Below are 16,073 nucleotides of genomic sequence, written 5' to 3' on the forward strand. Positions count from 1 at the left end.
CTGCTTCAGGGTAGATTTTCCTTTTTACAATATGAAAAATAGAGAACTATAAAATCTGATTACACTGCATGTCACACTTAGACACAATTATTTGGCCTTGAGCAACTAACAGTCACTTTAATTTGTAATTTATGAGCTTGTTGATGGTGTTTGGTACTGATTCATAAAGAGTGATTCTGCCACACGCAGTACAGATGCCATGAAAAGTGGAAGAGGTAAAAAGCAAATGCTATGTGTGTGTCTTCCCCCTGAGGAGGTCATAGCCAAGTCCATGAGTCATCTCTCAATGCACAGTGTGGAAGTTCCCCTCTCAATAGCGAGCTTAAAAAGCTCTGGATATGTAGTCATTAGTTATGATTATATCAGTAATTACTATCAATTAATATCAATATGCAATCTGACTAAAATGCATGTATAAAAATAAAAAAGTACATACATATAAGGTATGCAAAAAAGTTCAGAGGTTCATAAAAGTCAAAAACTTAATCTGATTGAAACTTAGTTGATTTTCCATTTAAGATAATCTTGAATGTCCGCATGGATTCCAACACTGCTTCTTTTTTTTTTTTTATCACTCCTTAAAAGTCTCCCTCTGACATTTGCACTGTGCACTTTGATGTTTTGCTGTGGACTCCAACTTTTGTAACATCTGCTTAAAACTGACCTCAAATTGTGTGAAGGATCAAAAATGACTTGCCAACTAAATCCAAGCAGTTTTCAGTTGAAGGGCCCATAGCTTCCAATCAGGAATGCAGAGCAGGAGCATGCTCGTCATTTTATTCGGCATTCACCAGGGTCTGCTCCGTAAACGGAGTGAGAATGTCAATGTGGATTTTTGTCCCGAGTCACCTTAGTTATAACATTCAGTAGAAATCACATGAATTATGTTGTGTCCCAGCATTGTGCTGTATCAGAGGGTAGGAGCAAAGTGCAAGAGGGTTTTTTTTTCTTCTTCTGTAAAATGATTTATTAATAGCAGAATAGCTAAAAATGGTCCAGAGGTGCATGCATGCATCAGATAAGCCTTAAAAATTCATTATTGACCTGTTCTCTGAACTTTTGATTAAACTTGATGTACGCATACAGTTATTTGAAAAAGTACAATTTCACATGTTCTGTATTTTTGGTCGCTACTATATCTTAAATTCTTGAAATATTTGTTAACTCAACATAGTTCAAAGTTCAAAACTTGGTTAAAAAGAATGCCAATATTCATGTTGACTTGAAATATAGACCTTGTACCAGAGCAATTTAGGACTAGTTTTAAATTGTGATAAATCACCTTCACTGCACAGCTGAACTGCTTAGGCAGGCTGTTTCTATAATTCATCAGTCAAAGTTCAGCTCTGAAGGTCTCCCGGACTGTCTGGGCTTATCCAATAAGAAGCTTCTTAAAAGCAGAACAATACAGATTCACAAATTAACAGCTGAAAAGTCACTCTTTCAGCTCAAAGTAGGATCAACCAATTTTCCAAGCAACACTCTCGATTCCTTTTTATTTCAACTGCATAATAGAAATGTGAAATTGTTTAGAACTATCCAAATTAATCTGGGTGATAAATAGAAAAGTACCAAACCGTGAATGGCTGTTGACAATAAGTATAGACAGCTGACACGCATATTAATCATTCGCACAAGCGCCGGTTTTCTCTGAAATGGCCTGTTGAATGTGATGTTTAGTGGCCACAAATATACTGAATATAAAATAGCAGAGGTGAATTTGGAAGCCACTCCGGATACGAGCTCTGAAATATGCTGCTCAGAAGAAATCAAGGAACACAGATCTCTACGGCGGGGGAAAAAAATTCTAAAAATCTATGCTGATATGGACTGGGTAATGTTTTAGGAATGAAAGGATGCCACAGCATTAATGGAAATGAAAATTATCAATCTCCATAGGGTTTGATTCAGAGATACCCTGAGTGCTCCAAATGAGATGACAGAAGGTGTCCCTGGGGATATCCTCCCAGATATAGACCAGGGCATCACTGAGCTCCTGGATAGTCTGAGACACAACCTGACAGCATTGGATGGACCAAAGAAAATGCCCAAGATGGCATGGTATTAATTCCTTCATCCACCTAGAAGTGCCTGCAGACTCTTGCACATGAGGCCAGCATTGATGATCACCAGGACCAACCCAGGACCCACTGCATTAGCATACGGTCTGACAGTTGGTTCAAGGATTTCATGGCAGTCGGGCTGCTGTTGCCTGTGGTGGTCTCTGTGTCCCTCCATGGATATGCTTCCCCAGACCACCACTGACCTACCACCAAAGCAGTCTTGCTGAACGATGTTACAGGCTGTATAACGTTCTCCACAGCTTCTCCAGACCCTTTCAAATCCATCACATGTGCTCAGGGTGAAGCTGCTCTTAGCTGTGAAAAGCACAGCACAAATGCCAATCAGGCTCCACAGTGCCAGGCAGTGAGTTTGGTCTGAGACATTCACACCAGTGGTCTCCTGGAAGTCATTTTGTAGGGTTCTGGCAGTTCCTCTTGGCACAAATGAGCAGATGCCGGTCGTCCCAATGGGTTAAGGACCTTCCACAATCCTCTCCAGTTCTCCTAGACTAACTGCCTGTCTCCTTGATCTCCTTTAGTCTCTTCAAACTGTGCTGCGTGACACAGCAAACCTTCTGGTAATGGCGCATATTGGTGTTCCATCCCTGAGGAGTTGGACTGTGCACCTGTGCAACCTCTATAATGTCCAAGTATCACCTCATGCATGTAGTCAAATAGAAAAGTTAGTGAACAAACAGTCAGAAAAGATGTCGGTGGCTTCCTACTCTAAAATCATTCCTCTTTGGGGATCATCTCATTGTTGCCCCCCAGTGCACCTGTTTTTAATTTCATTAACACCAAAGAAGCTGAAACTGATTAACAACCCCCTCTGCGACTCAACTGACCAGATCAATATAATATAAGTTAATTTAATACTTATTTCACAGTTGGTCGTATGACTAGAATAGAATAGAATTAGAATAGAATTCAACTTTATTGTCATTGCACATGTCACAAGTACAAGGCAATGAAAGGCAGTTTGCATCCATCCAGAAAGTGCTTTAACAATAATATAGATATGTTACAACAATGGGTCTATTATAGTTATGTTACAATGTACACGGTAGGAAGGTATGTTACGAATATGCTATAACTATGTATGTACAGGCTGTAGTGAGTGTACAAGCTATGTACAGGCTATGAACAGGATATAGATATGAAAACTATACGGAAATATGAACTATACAAGTTATAAACAGTTGTAGAACTAGTTGTAGAACATACTGTGTATGTTCAGTCCATGAGTTTGATGTGGGTCAGATGTCAGGAGGCAGAGTTCAGGAGTCTGACAGCTGTAGGAAAGAAGTTGTTCCAGTACCTGGTGGTCTTAGTCCGGAGGCTCCTGTAGCGCCTCCTAGAGAGCAGGAGGGTGAAGAGTCCATGTGCTGGGTGACTGAGGTCTTTGATGATTTTCCCAGCCCTTTTCAGACACCGCTTCCTTTAGATGTCATTTACGGCAGGAAGTGGTGCTCCGACGATGCACTGGGCGGTTTTCACGACCCTCTGCAACACCTTCCGGGCCAAGGCAGAGCAGCTCCCGTACCAGACTGTTATACAGTTGGTCAGGATGCTCTCGATGGTGCAGCGGTAGAAGTTCACCAGGATGTCTGAGGACAGGTGGTTCTTCCTCAGAGTCCTCAGGAAGAAGAGGCGCTGGTGAGCCTTCTTGACCAGCTTGGAGCAGTTGGTCGTTCAGATGAGATCCTCGTGTATGTGGATTCCCACATACACATATACACTTATTCTGTTCACTTCACCCAGTATCCACTTACAATCTGTATTCAGAACATGACATCTTTCCTGCAAGTTGGATGAGTGTAGTGAAAGTTGACGCTCTCTTTACAATAGAGTGCTGTTACAGAGACTACTCTTTGTGCATTAATCATGCCCATATTATATAATATATCTATTTCAAAGCTTATATGAGGGTCCACTGAGAATTTCCAACAAAAGTCAAGCATGGCTCAGGATACTGATCATTATACTACTGTATCATCCCTGTTGTACACCTGAAAACAGACCATATCTGCTAGCAGCTCGTGTTACCCAACAATTCCAGCAAAGCCTTGAAATAGAAATTCTACATGGTTTTGAGTGATCAAAGCTGCAACACTGACACTTTACCGTTATTCTCTGGAATACGGATGATGTGACGTGATTCATCGTGACTCAGACAATTCAACAGAAAGGTAGCCGCACCTTTCCATACAGTATGCTTTGTCCATAGATGCCTTCACTCTCTTTCTCTTTCCCTCTTCATGCATTCTGCACTTTCTCTCAAAGGTTAATAGACACAGGTTTGGTGCTCTAGGCGCTGCTCGTCTCACCCATTATTCCAAATGTCAGCTGTGTAAATAATCAGCGGCGTCCTTGTCATCACATATTATCTGGGTAATTGCCCTCTGACAACCGTATTTGTTTTGATGCAGTATTCATACATTGATAGCCTTCCCTGCGATCAGTTTAATGCCATCGTTATAAAAACATGCTCCCCGTTCACCTTTGACTTCTAGATGAATGCAAACATAAACATAACATGATGGATCTGTCTTCAGTGCTGTTACCAGCAAATAATGTCTGTTTTTTTGACAGCTTTGGTAGTTATTCGAGGATGTTTGTGTAATATCAGCTGCGTGCATCCATCCACACATGTAGTGTATCTACAGAAGCAGCTGTGTTGGCTCTTTAATAATATAGTGGGGAAGTTTAAGCAGTTTTGGTCAATAAGCAGACCGCTGATCTACATAGGTTTGTACTGTAATCCAAATGACTGACAGATCCACTCAGCTGCTGCTTGGGTTTCTTCGGTATATACGATCTAAACTGAAGTAAGATCATTTTCCTGCATTTTAATCAGACTTTCCTCTCTACAGTAGTAAATCTGTTACACACTTCTGGGAACAAAAGATACACAAAAGGACTACAGTATTGGCCTATGATTACCATTAAGAGCATTTTAAAAGGGGATTCGTCATTGTTGAAAGCCTCAGAGGGTTGTGGTTTTGTGTTAAAACGTCCACTAAATTGCTCATTTCCCCACGATTTACTTTGCAGTTTATTCGACGTTAAAGATAATTAGAAGCTGGCAGAAAGAATCTGAATGGGAGAAAAATAAAAGTTCATATAAGGAAAAATAAGAAAGGACGAGAGAAATGAAAGCGTGTGGCCTCGTGCTCTGAACTTAAAGTGTTAGTATAGGGAGCAGGCAAATGGCCGGTCAGATTACTACTGTGGAAATATTGTTTGTAGACATAAGAGAGGCACTCAGTGTTGAGATTGGTATTTGGCATAGAGAAAAGATTTCAACCACTGTATTTCTTACGTGCACAATGAACTTTTCTACGTGTCTTATGTCCCGTCATGGTTGCCCCGCCATGAACCTGGTTCTGCTAGAGGTTTCTTCCTGTTAGAAGGGAGTTTTTCCTCCCCACTGTCGCCACGTGTTTCCTCATAGGGGGGCCATCTGATTCTGAGGTTTTCGTCCCGTTATTGTAAGATCTTTTGTGATTTTGCACTAGATAATTCAAACTGAATTTAATTGAATTAAAAAAGTACTTTAGACCCCACCAACCTTTCTCGTGTTCATATCTAGGACTCAGTGTTTGTTTTCATTAATGTTTTTCCCCACTTACATGGATTCTTTGTGCCATCTAACACAAATAAATTCATCATTCTTAATTTTCATGCAGATGTTTTATCGGTGCTTCAGACCTATTTCAGAAAACCAAATCTCCCTAGAAAACCCAAGACCCAAGCTGCAGACATTACAAATATCCAGCATTCAATTTCTCTAGAGCAGGGGTGTCAAACTCCAGGCCTCCAGGGCCGGTGTCCCCTTTAGGTTTTAGATGTCACCCTGGGTCAACACACCTGAATCAAATGACTAAATCATTACCAGGCCTCAGGAGAACTTCAAGACATGTTGAGGGGGTAATTGAGCCATTTAAATCAACTGTGTTGGATCAACGACACAACCTGCAGGACACCGACCCTCGAGTCCTGGACTTCGACACCTGACCTCTAGAGCATCTCATTCTGTTACACCCACAATTTTGGAATGTTAGCAACAAGCAAGATATAAACAAATTAAATTCATGGTTCAGCCCAGGTTGGTATTTTCCAAAAGCTGACATGTTATTCCCTACATAAGTCAGCCATCATTGCTAATCAGACTGCCAGCTTCACACTTTTACTAATTAATCCCTTTTTTCTATTGTTATCAATGAAAGTGGCTACAGAGAGACGTGAGAGCAGACACTCTGCAAACACTCCTCATACGCATTCAGTGTAACCACAGGTTAATGTTTGTTTCCTCGTTTGTGCGGAAGATATAAAGCTTAATTTAAATGGTTGTGACTTGCTGTAATCTATCAGAATTGTCTTGTGTTTATAGCTTTTTTGCCATCTAATCAAAACTCCAATGATAAAATTAAATTAATGGTGTTATAAATTATTATTTTCCTAAGTGTCCATGCACTTGCCTCGTATAAAACCCTGCTTCTTTTAATGTTCTTTATACAAATGAATCATTCTTGAAAACTCATGAAAATTTACACGTGTCAGAAACTATTGAAAAAGTGCATATTTTATGGGTCGTGGACATGGATGGTTTATATGGGTTCTAATTATTGTTGTTAAAGTATTCAGTATGCATCGTCTTGATGCATTCTCAATCATCCAGGAAAATAAATCTCCAAAAGTTGATTCTGTTCATCTGGACGTAGCGTTTTCTGGGAGAAACGTTTCGTCACTCATCCAAGTGACTTCTTCAGTCTCAGCTGACTGCAAGTTTCCCCCAATCTTATAAACTGAAGACTGAAGAAGTCACTTGGATGAGTGACGAAACATTTCTCCCAGAAAACGCTACACCCAGATGAACATATTCAGTATGCACATGTACCACCACAAGACTTAGGTTTAGAGAATGGCTCCAACTAACAGGAAGCCGCCTATTTTGATTTTATCAAGCACTTTTATTGCCTTTTTTTTTCCAATTTCCAGGTTTATACTTAAACTTTTCTATAATTATTTACAGGCACATGATACTCAGTTTGTCTTATCTAAATAGCCTTTAACATTGAGTTAGACGTGCTGCCAAAAGGTAGTCAGTCTTATTACACAAACATTAGCTGATTTTCACATGTGCTCTTTGACATATGGTATACAGCAGGCACTGAGTGGAAACGGGAAGTGATATCTATTTCTTTGTGCGAAATTCTGCAACATTCCACGTCTGAAGACATACAAGCACACGCTGACAAGCACAGAAGTTCAAGGGCCTGTTCATTCCTTTAATTTAATTACATTAGAGTATCTTTGACGTTTCTCCGGCTTCGTTCCTGCCTCAGAATAGCTGTCTGTTAGTTATTGTTGTTATATTTAGAGTGTGATGTATTTTTATTTAATACCAGGTTTTTCCATGTGTAAATATAGAGCAGAGACTCCCGTGCTGATTAATTCCTGAAACTCTCCAAAGCTTTTCCATGCTGCTGTCCTTAACCACGTCCACCCATCCCTGCGTCGCTGTGGAGAAGCCAGCGTTGAGGGAGTCCTCAATCAGCTGGTCCTGGAGCACCTGCAGCTTGCTCCTTTGCAGTGGGGTGAGTCTCTTTTGTGTGCGTGCTTGCATTTGTCTTCCTGCGAGATTAATGGTTGTGCTCACACGCCACACCCACAGTTGAATGTTTGTGAACTCGAGCTACTGGAAATGTGCAACATTATGACTAAAGCTCTACGTGGATTTTATTTTACTTCTTTGAGCATGTTTGTCTTCCAGTTACGGTTATTTTGGTGGTTCCATGACCATCTCTCACCCGTCAGTTAGTGCTTAAACCTCCAGAACTGGTCTCTAGCCATATTTTTTATTTGCATTTATAATGGGCCACAAGCTATTTTGGAGAAGTGTAGACAGCAGCTTGGGAAATGTGCGAATCACCAGGGACTCACAGAATTTGTAGGAGCACTTTTCAGTCTCACCATCTGTGATCATCCTCTAAAATCACTTTTGATTTACTGCCGGTGTTTGTTTTCTGAGATTCCTGGCCTCTCTTCGGGCCCTGCCAGCATTTTGATTAGTCAGCTGGGGCTGTCCTCCTTTTGCAAAGAGAAAGCAATCTGCGAAATGAAGCGACACAGCAGATTAAGCATGGAAATGTAAGAATCTGTTGAGACAGAAATAGAGGAGTCAGGAGCAACATTCGCTGGATGTTTTGGCATTTGACATGCACTTTCTTCAAATACTTTCCAGAGAAAAGCTGATGTTCTGTTTCATGTGTGCATTCTTATTGCACACATAAGTGTTAATCCCTCATGTCTTCATTCCTGCAAAAGTAGTTATGCAGCTCAGACCCGGGCCTTTGCGAGGATTGCTTGTTGTGAGCCAGATAATTTGCCTCAGCCCATTAGCATGCCTTTATCGAGGTTGCCAAGGCTATCACAGGCTCAATTATGGGTATAGTTCAACGATTTCCCCAATGTCTAAAATCATTAGTCCAGTTGGATGCTTGAAATGTCTTCGTTCCTGACGTGATAGATGACCAAAGAGCCTAAATGAAGCTCAACGCTTAAGTGACGTATTATGTTAATGCTGTTAATATAGAATTATTCCAGAATTTCAGTCTAATAATTTTACTATTTTTTTCCTTTCTCTCTTTTGGTTTGTGTGACACACTCTTATGTTTTCTAAGATTGATGCAGAAGCTGCTGCAGATATAATTTCACTGTCTGTTAGAAATGGCATGCATAGATTATTACAGCGCTGATGTGAAATGGCTGCATGAGATTTGTGCTGTTTGGAAATCAAATTATTTTCTGCTCCTTAATAGTCTTGATGAGTGCATAAAAAATACACGTTACATCTCAGCATACGTCTCTGAACCATCAGCATGTAATTTTAGCAAATTTAAAGGGTGTTAGCTGTCAATGATAAACATCTCAAAGTGCTTAAGTGTGCCAAAGGAGTCATTTACTTCCCAGTGCCACCCCAGGTCTGTTTTATGGCATTTTCCAGTCGAATGGAATAGTGTTTTCCCCCCCTCATTCGTATCACACTCTACAGTAAAACAGTTTGTCATTCATATCAGATTCTAGGATTTCCACTTGGCCTCGCTGAAGATGGCAGCCTTCATCTTTGCTTTAACCTTCATTTGTGGATGGCATAGGAAACTGTGTTCACAGGCATGAGTGGAAATGTTCCTGAGCCCATGCTGTAAATTCTGTGACAGAATCATTCCTGCTTTCAGCGCAGTGCTGTTTGAAATGTCGTAGAGATCCAGCACAGATTTTTTTTAGGCCTTGGCCTTTGTGCACAGAGATTTCTCCAGACTCTTGGAATCTTTTGATGATTTTAGATGAAGAGAAGATTTAAAGTATTCACTTTTTTATATTCTGGAATGTTTAGACTGCTTTTTTTGGAGATTTGTGAACCTCTGTCAATATTTACTTTTGAACTCAGGTTCTTTTTATATCCAGTCATCATTGATCTGTTACCAATTTACTCAAGTATTTGCAAAATGGCTGTCTCCTTTTAAAATTACTTACTATTCTGTCCTTGTTTGACCCCGACTCAACTGTTTTGAGAAGTCTTACTGCTATCAAATTGAAAATGAGCTGATATTAAACCTATGTTAAATAAATAAATAAATAAATTAGAAATAGTAACATGTCTCAGTTTAGATTCAGTGTGATTTTTGTGTTCTATTGTGGAAAAATAAGGGTTTATGAGATTTGGAAATCATTCTGCCTTTTACATTTTATACAGCATCACAGTTTTGGGCAAATATCTTTTTCCCTTGGCCAAGATCTGCTTAGATAAAAGATGAATAATTACTGCAGGGCGATGCAGATGGGATGTTGAGCCGGGGCAGAGTGTGTGGCTGGACGCGTGGAGAGCCGGGTGGGTTGCTGGCTGCGCAAGAGTAGCAGAGGAAGTGTAGCTGAACCGAGCAGATAGTCCAGAGTAAATAAATAAAGAGTGACATCCGGAGCAGAGCCTTAGGCCTGGGGAGAGCAATGTGAGCGCTGGATGACAGGGAGGCTGCAGGTCTGATGAACTGGCGGCAAATTAAATTCAGTCGTTTTACTTTTGCAATACTTAGTTTAATAAAATGTTTTTGTCGTAGCAAACTGTGAGTCTGTTTCACACTGCATGCTTTATCTTAGTGTAACTAAAATTCATCTTTGAACTTTTCCATAATGATGTTCTTCTACAATAATTCATTTTATTTTCTGATGTGCATTTGCAAAACTAAACTGTAATCTTAAAACCTTATATTGCACTGATAATAAAAAAATAGATGCTTATTCAATAAAGGACTTGTTCCTGCTGCTGTTGCAGGACGAGGTCAGATGCCCCCAGTGCTCTCAGGCCTGTGGAAAGTCTATGAACTCTATTCACCTTACTGTAACCATCTGTTACAGCTGGTGTCCTATTAGTATATCATTAAAACCACTCATCCACAGTTTAGTTAGTATACCTACTCATTTAATGCTGTTGATTGTTCTACTTCTAACAGTGGAGTCCACAGTCTATCATTTTCATTTTCAATCAACACTTCAAACATATCCAACTTTTTTTATTCATGATTCTAGCTGGCTGTTTGCACTGGTTATGCATTACCTAACAGCTGCTAGCCTTACTTTCTATTAATAATTTACAAATTTGTATTGATAATTGAATCTTTTCAACTACTTATTCATATATTTTTTCTCTCAAACTCTTCAGGTCGACTTAATTCTTAAAGTAAATTCTGTTTGTTTATTTTTCAGGTACTCTGTCCACCCATCCTCCAGGCAGCGCAGGGCAGTAGTACTAAGTAGAGTCTAAAAAAGCTTAACATGTAACCACATTACATCCACTCAGCTGGTGTCAGAAATTTGTCATGTGTTACTAACTGTATGTCATCATAGCTGTTTGTAGTGAAACAAATATATTAAAAACTTAAACTGTGTAAATGCTTTTTAGTTACACGTTCTTGGCCTTAAGCTGGAGAAACGGGCATCTCTGCCTGTGCTTAACCAATTATGTGGCATGAGAAACTTGATCCTCTTCATGATTTGCTTCTATAGAAACCCTATGAATATTTAATCACACAGGTTCAAGAGAACATGGAAAGTGCCAGAATCAGTTTTATGGCTTTGTTTGTTTATAGTCTCATTACTATTATTGAATGGAGAGCAAACAGAGGCCATTAGTAAATGATTCTACCTCAGGGCAGAATCCGCCCCACAGTCCCATCAGCAGACTTGCAATAAAGTGAGATCATATATGATCAAATTCACTGCGTTATCGCAAATATGCAAGTCTTTTTTTTTTAATTAGTAAAACATCGTTTTGTTAGTGCTGAATTTCATTTTGCTGAGGTTCAGAAAAATGGCTCTAATTCACTGAGTGGGCGAGAAATTAAAGCGGATTACTTTTGTGTTTCTGTGGTAAACCTTTGCTGACGACAAAACATCAAGTGAAAAGACATTATGCAATGAACACTAGATTAGAGAGCTGCGCTCGTTTATACGGTTCTGTCTGCCCTAAAATATAGTACGTGGAAAGAGTCGACAACTTTTACATCATCTCCACAAGTTTGATTTCACAGAAGCTATAATTCCTAACCTGCTGCCGTTGGGTTTGTATTTGTTTAAGAGAAGTATGAATATAGTGCTGTGACTTCAGTATACCAGATGTATTTACAATATAATTTAAGGCCATGTTGTTACAGATGAGGAAAAACCTTTATGACAGATTATATCATAGCTTATTCCTAGAATAGCTGCACTTGGCGCTATATGAGTCTGGATTGATACGTTTCTCTTTGCCTGAGTTTGAGCCCTAATTAAAAAAAAGTCCCCTGATTTTCGCTGCTCTTCACAGTCCTGTAATTTTCAGCTCCAGCAGTCCGCCAGTCTGTTACAGATCCTGAAAAGCAAGTCTAAACTATATATGTTGACCGTGGATTTGGAAGCACTGTTGAAATTGTGAGACGGCTTCACAAACAGTCTAAATGTCAGCAGGGCAGTCTTGGAGATTCTCAGCTATTGTTTTTCACAGGGCTGCTGGCTGACTGGTTTAATTATCTGTGACAAAATTTTATTGCACTCCCAAAACCCATAAGGAGTACTTGTCATCCTTAGAATTGGAGGGAGGACGTTTGACGGGAGGCCGTTAGATCACATTTTTCAGAGGAAAGATTTTACTCAGCACAAATCACACCCCACTTTTTAAAACCTCCTTTCTAATACTGTGTGTAATAGACAGGACATAGCTGAGCTGAGAAAGCAGGGAACTGAATTTGGTGCTACCAAAACGGACAAGTTGACGTGAACGTGCCCAGATTTTCAACATAGACGACTTCAGAGAAGGATTTTGTCTCATTGCTGACCAAAAGCTTATCAAAATTCTTTCATAGTAGGTAAAAAAATACTGTGGCATTTTCTTTTAAATGAACAAAGTCACACTTGCATATGAAAACAGTATGTGAATTCGTGCTGTGCTGCATTTTAAACATGTAGGCTTTTTCCCGAACATAAACGTGTTCAGAGAGGGTCCGGACCACGCGTGACCCTAAACTGGAAAAGCAGAAGAAAATTCACGGATAGATGAATACAAATGTTCATATTTACTGAAAGTAGAAGCATTTGAACAGTTTAACACGCCCGTAGTGACTTTAACACGAAACCAACCCGCCACACAGGCCCTTCATAGTTACACAGCCGGCCATTCTGTAAAGCCTCATTGATTATAGCATCTCAGCTGTCAGTTTGATTAAAGGTAAAGTGGTGCAACTTGTGATGGGAGTCAGCTTAATGGAGTGTTGTTAAATAAACATTGACCTGGCCAATCAAGATAAGATACCTTTAATAGTCATGTGCAGAGGTGGTGTTTTTTCTGTTCTCAAACTGATCCCCCTGTTGGAGCTCAGTCTGGGGGGAGTTATTTTTTTCTCCTTATCTTTCCTCACGTGGTGCATTTTCCATTGTTATACCTCTCCGACCTGTCTTCCCCATGTGATGTTTTTGTGTAATGTATGTATGGTCGGAGGGTAAGATGGCACCGCCATTGCGTGCAATAGGCAGCCTTAACATGAAATTTCACCTTGTGGGACTAATAAAGGTATCTTATCAAGACGGAGCTGTGTGAGGGTGTGACACCAGCTGGGTGGATGATGATACTGTACACAGAGGGGGCAGCAAGTTTATATCAGACAAGAAGGACCCTGACATGTGTAGGATGGGACTGATAGTTTAATGGATCTGTACGCAATCATCTCTGTACTTTATAACATGTGCTCTCATTTACATACACAGGTGTCAAGTCAATTGCAAAAGCTATTTACCACCTGAGCTACAGCCACAACGGGGTGGCTGTAGCTCAGGTGGCAGAGCAGGTCAGCCACTAACCAGAAGGTCGGTGGTTCGATCCCAGGCTGCTCCAGTCTGCATGCCAAATATCCTTGGGCAAGATACTAACCCCGCGTTGCTCTCCGATGCATCCATCGGAGTGTGAATGTGTATGAATGGTAGATTACTTAGCACTTAGGTCAGAAAAAAGTGCTTGTGTGAATGGGTGTGATTGGGTGAATGAATTAGTTGTATAAAGCGCTTTGAGTGCTCAGACAGAGTAGAAAAGCGCTATATAAGAACAAGTCCATTTACCATTTACCATTTATCCTATTCCTGGATAAAAATCTGACTCCAAAATTTTGTAGTTATGTAGTTATAGACAGTTGATGATTTTCAGCATTCGGTGTGTTGAGCGTTGTTACCATGCAGCGACGTGGAAAACTCGGAGCCTGAGCGCGGACTTTGTACCCGTTCCTCCCCCCACCTCACCACGCCACCAGGAAACCATTTCAGTGGAATACAAATGCAGCCATGAATGGAAAGACAAATGTTTAGTCTAGCAGAGGGATGGAAAGCGAATGGTAGAGGCCACGCTGTAAAAGGCGAAGAAATAATTTAATAAACCAGCACTTCTGAAACGGCTCACACTCCTTTTTCTCCCCCCAGTACCCTCCGCATCCACAGATAGACATTTGGAGCAGTCACAGGTGGTGGCTTTTCAACACACACAGGGGGCAATGTGGCTTTAAGCGATTGTCAGAAGCTCATCTGCCGTAAGTGCTGCAGGTTTGACAAATGATGCTGCCAAACAGCCCAACAGGACTGTTGGGCTTCAGCAACGCTGAAGTCCTGTTGCAGTGACGATGATTAGAGGAGCTGACCTGAGAGAGAGGAAAGAGGCGAATGCATGCATGACTAAAATGAAAGAGAAGTGCTCTGACTGCACCCGTAGCTGCTAATATGTCGCATCTGTGAGCACATCAATTTCAGGCTCCTCTGCGGTTTTCAGCACAGCAGTTATGGGGCCGGTGGGAGATGGCAGAAAGCCTTCTTCAGTTTGTGACAAGTTCCTAGAAATGCAAACACATCTACTGGGCGTTGGGCACATCTCTGTTTTTATTTCAGATATAACTGAACCTCGTGTGCAAACTTGTGCACCATGATTAGGTTTAGATCTAGTTAAACATCTGCCCTTCTTTTATGTTTATGTAATATATATTACTATATAAATGCTTATAATAAACGCGGCTAAAGTTTCAAAAAGCCAGTTAATCATAATTCATCTGTATGAACCAGAAGCTCAAATATCAGACTGCTCTAATTTTTTTTCCAGTCTGGCTGTGGATGATGCCATCGACAGCAGATCTCCCTATATGGTTATCTCAGGCACACAGCTCCAGCTGTGACCACAGACAACCACACTACCTGCTTTTTAAACTTTCAATTCCTGGGGGGCAGTGAATTAGGAGAAAGTTGGTTTGAAGGTAAAGTGAGGAGAGATAAAAGAGCCTGTTTCTGACAATGAATGAACTGAGGGGCTGCACCAAGATGAAGTATAAGAAAAATAAGGATTATTTTGAACTGTCACTCATTGGAAAGCTATTGTATTTAAATCTTTTAAATGCGTTTGCTTGAAAGGCAAACTTTTTGCTAGTTTGTAACCTAATATGCAAGAAAACAGAAATTTCGTGTAAATGATAAATATTTTAATAATAATAGGACTTTACATTATTTAACTGAAGACTTTCCCCAAAGTGGCCCACTATGCAGCATCTATCCATCCTCTTCCACTTATCCAATTCAGGGTCACAGGGGGGCTGGAGCTCCCAGTTACCATAGCTACGCAGGGCTAACGCACAAAGACAGACAACCATTCAAACTCATATTCACACCTCTAGGCAATTTAGAATCACCAATTAAGCAATACACAAGCCCAGAACTAAATATATCAAAATGTTATATTTTTGTATCTCCTTGAATGGATTTTCGATCTACCAGTGCAGGTCAAATAAAGAAAGTGGTAACAGTAAAACGGCACAGACGCGATCATATTTGGTGCACAAAAAGTCCTACGACAGAGTACCTTGAGAAGTTGTCTCTTGACATAGGCACAAATATGAAATGTGGTGCTGTAGTGGTTAGCACTGTTACCGCACTGGCTGCAGCCACTCTGTGTGGATTTTCCACATTCTCCCCGAGCTTTCCCCTGGGCTTCCTCTAGCTATTTTGGCATCCTCCCACAGTGCACCTGTTAGATTAATGGGTAATTCTAAATAAGCCATTAATGTGAGGTAGTTTAAGTGTTTGAGGTGTGTGGAATAAAGTGCTGTATGATTGTGACATTGCTATATAAAACCAAGCACATTACCTTTTCACCTACAAGCACAGACACCCACAACATAACTAAATAATCTAAAATAAATCAAGCCATCCATTGTCTTCCGCTTGTACGGATCAGGGTCACTATCTCAGCTTCCATACTGTGAAAGCATGGAATATCAACAGTATGTAAAGGTTAAATGACTCACAGTCTTACATGAACATGCCCTGTTGTGCATCTAATACTCATACAGTTATTTGATTAACTGATTCAGGGATACTTCCACCTTTTTCCGCTATCACAGGCTGTTTAGTGTTTACAAGTTAGCAATATGCTTACTTGCTTTACTTACTGCT

At 40.4% G+C, this 16,073-nt stretch overlaps 1 protein-coding gene across 5 annotated transcripts in view; it reads left to right on the forward strand.

Moving 5' to 3' along the window:
* trappc9 (trafficking protein particle complex subunit 9) overlaps window positions 1-16,073 on the forward strand; it is a 241,430-nt gene that overhangs the window by 167,407 nt on the left and 57,950 nt on the right. For all 5 annotated transcript variants that reach the window (XM_085148881.1, XM_085148882.1, XM_085148878.1 and 2 more), the window contains one exon: window positions 7,573-7,663. In XM_085148881.1, coding sequence (XP_085005007.1) covers window positions 7,573-7,663 — 91 coding nt within the window. The remainder of the gene's footprint in view (window positions 1-7,572; window positions 7,664-16,073) is intronic.

This window comes from Neolamprologus multifasciatus, chromosome 22 (genome assembly GCF_963576455.1).
Source record: "Neolamprologus multifasciatus chromosome 22, fNeoMul1.2, whole genome shotgun sequence".
NCBI classification, from domain to species: domain Eukaryota; kingdom Metazoa; phylum Chordata; class Actinopteri; order Cichliformes; family Cichlidae; genus Neolamprologus; species Neolamprologus multifasciatus.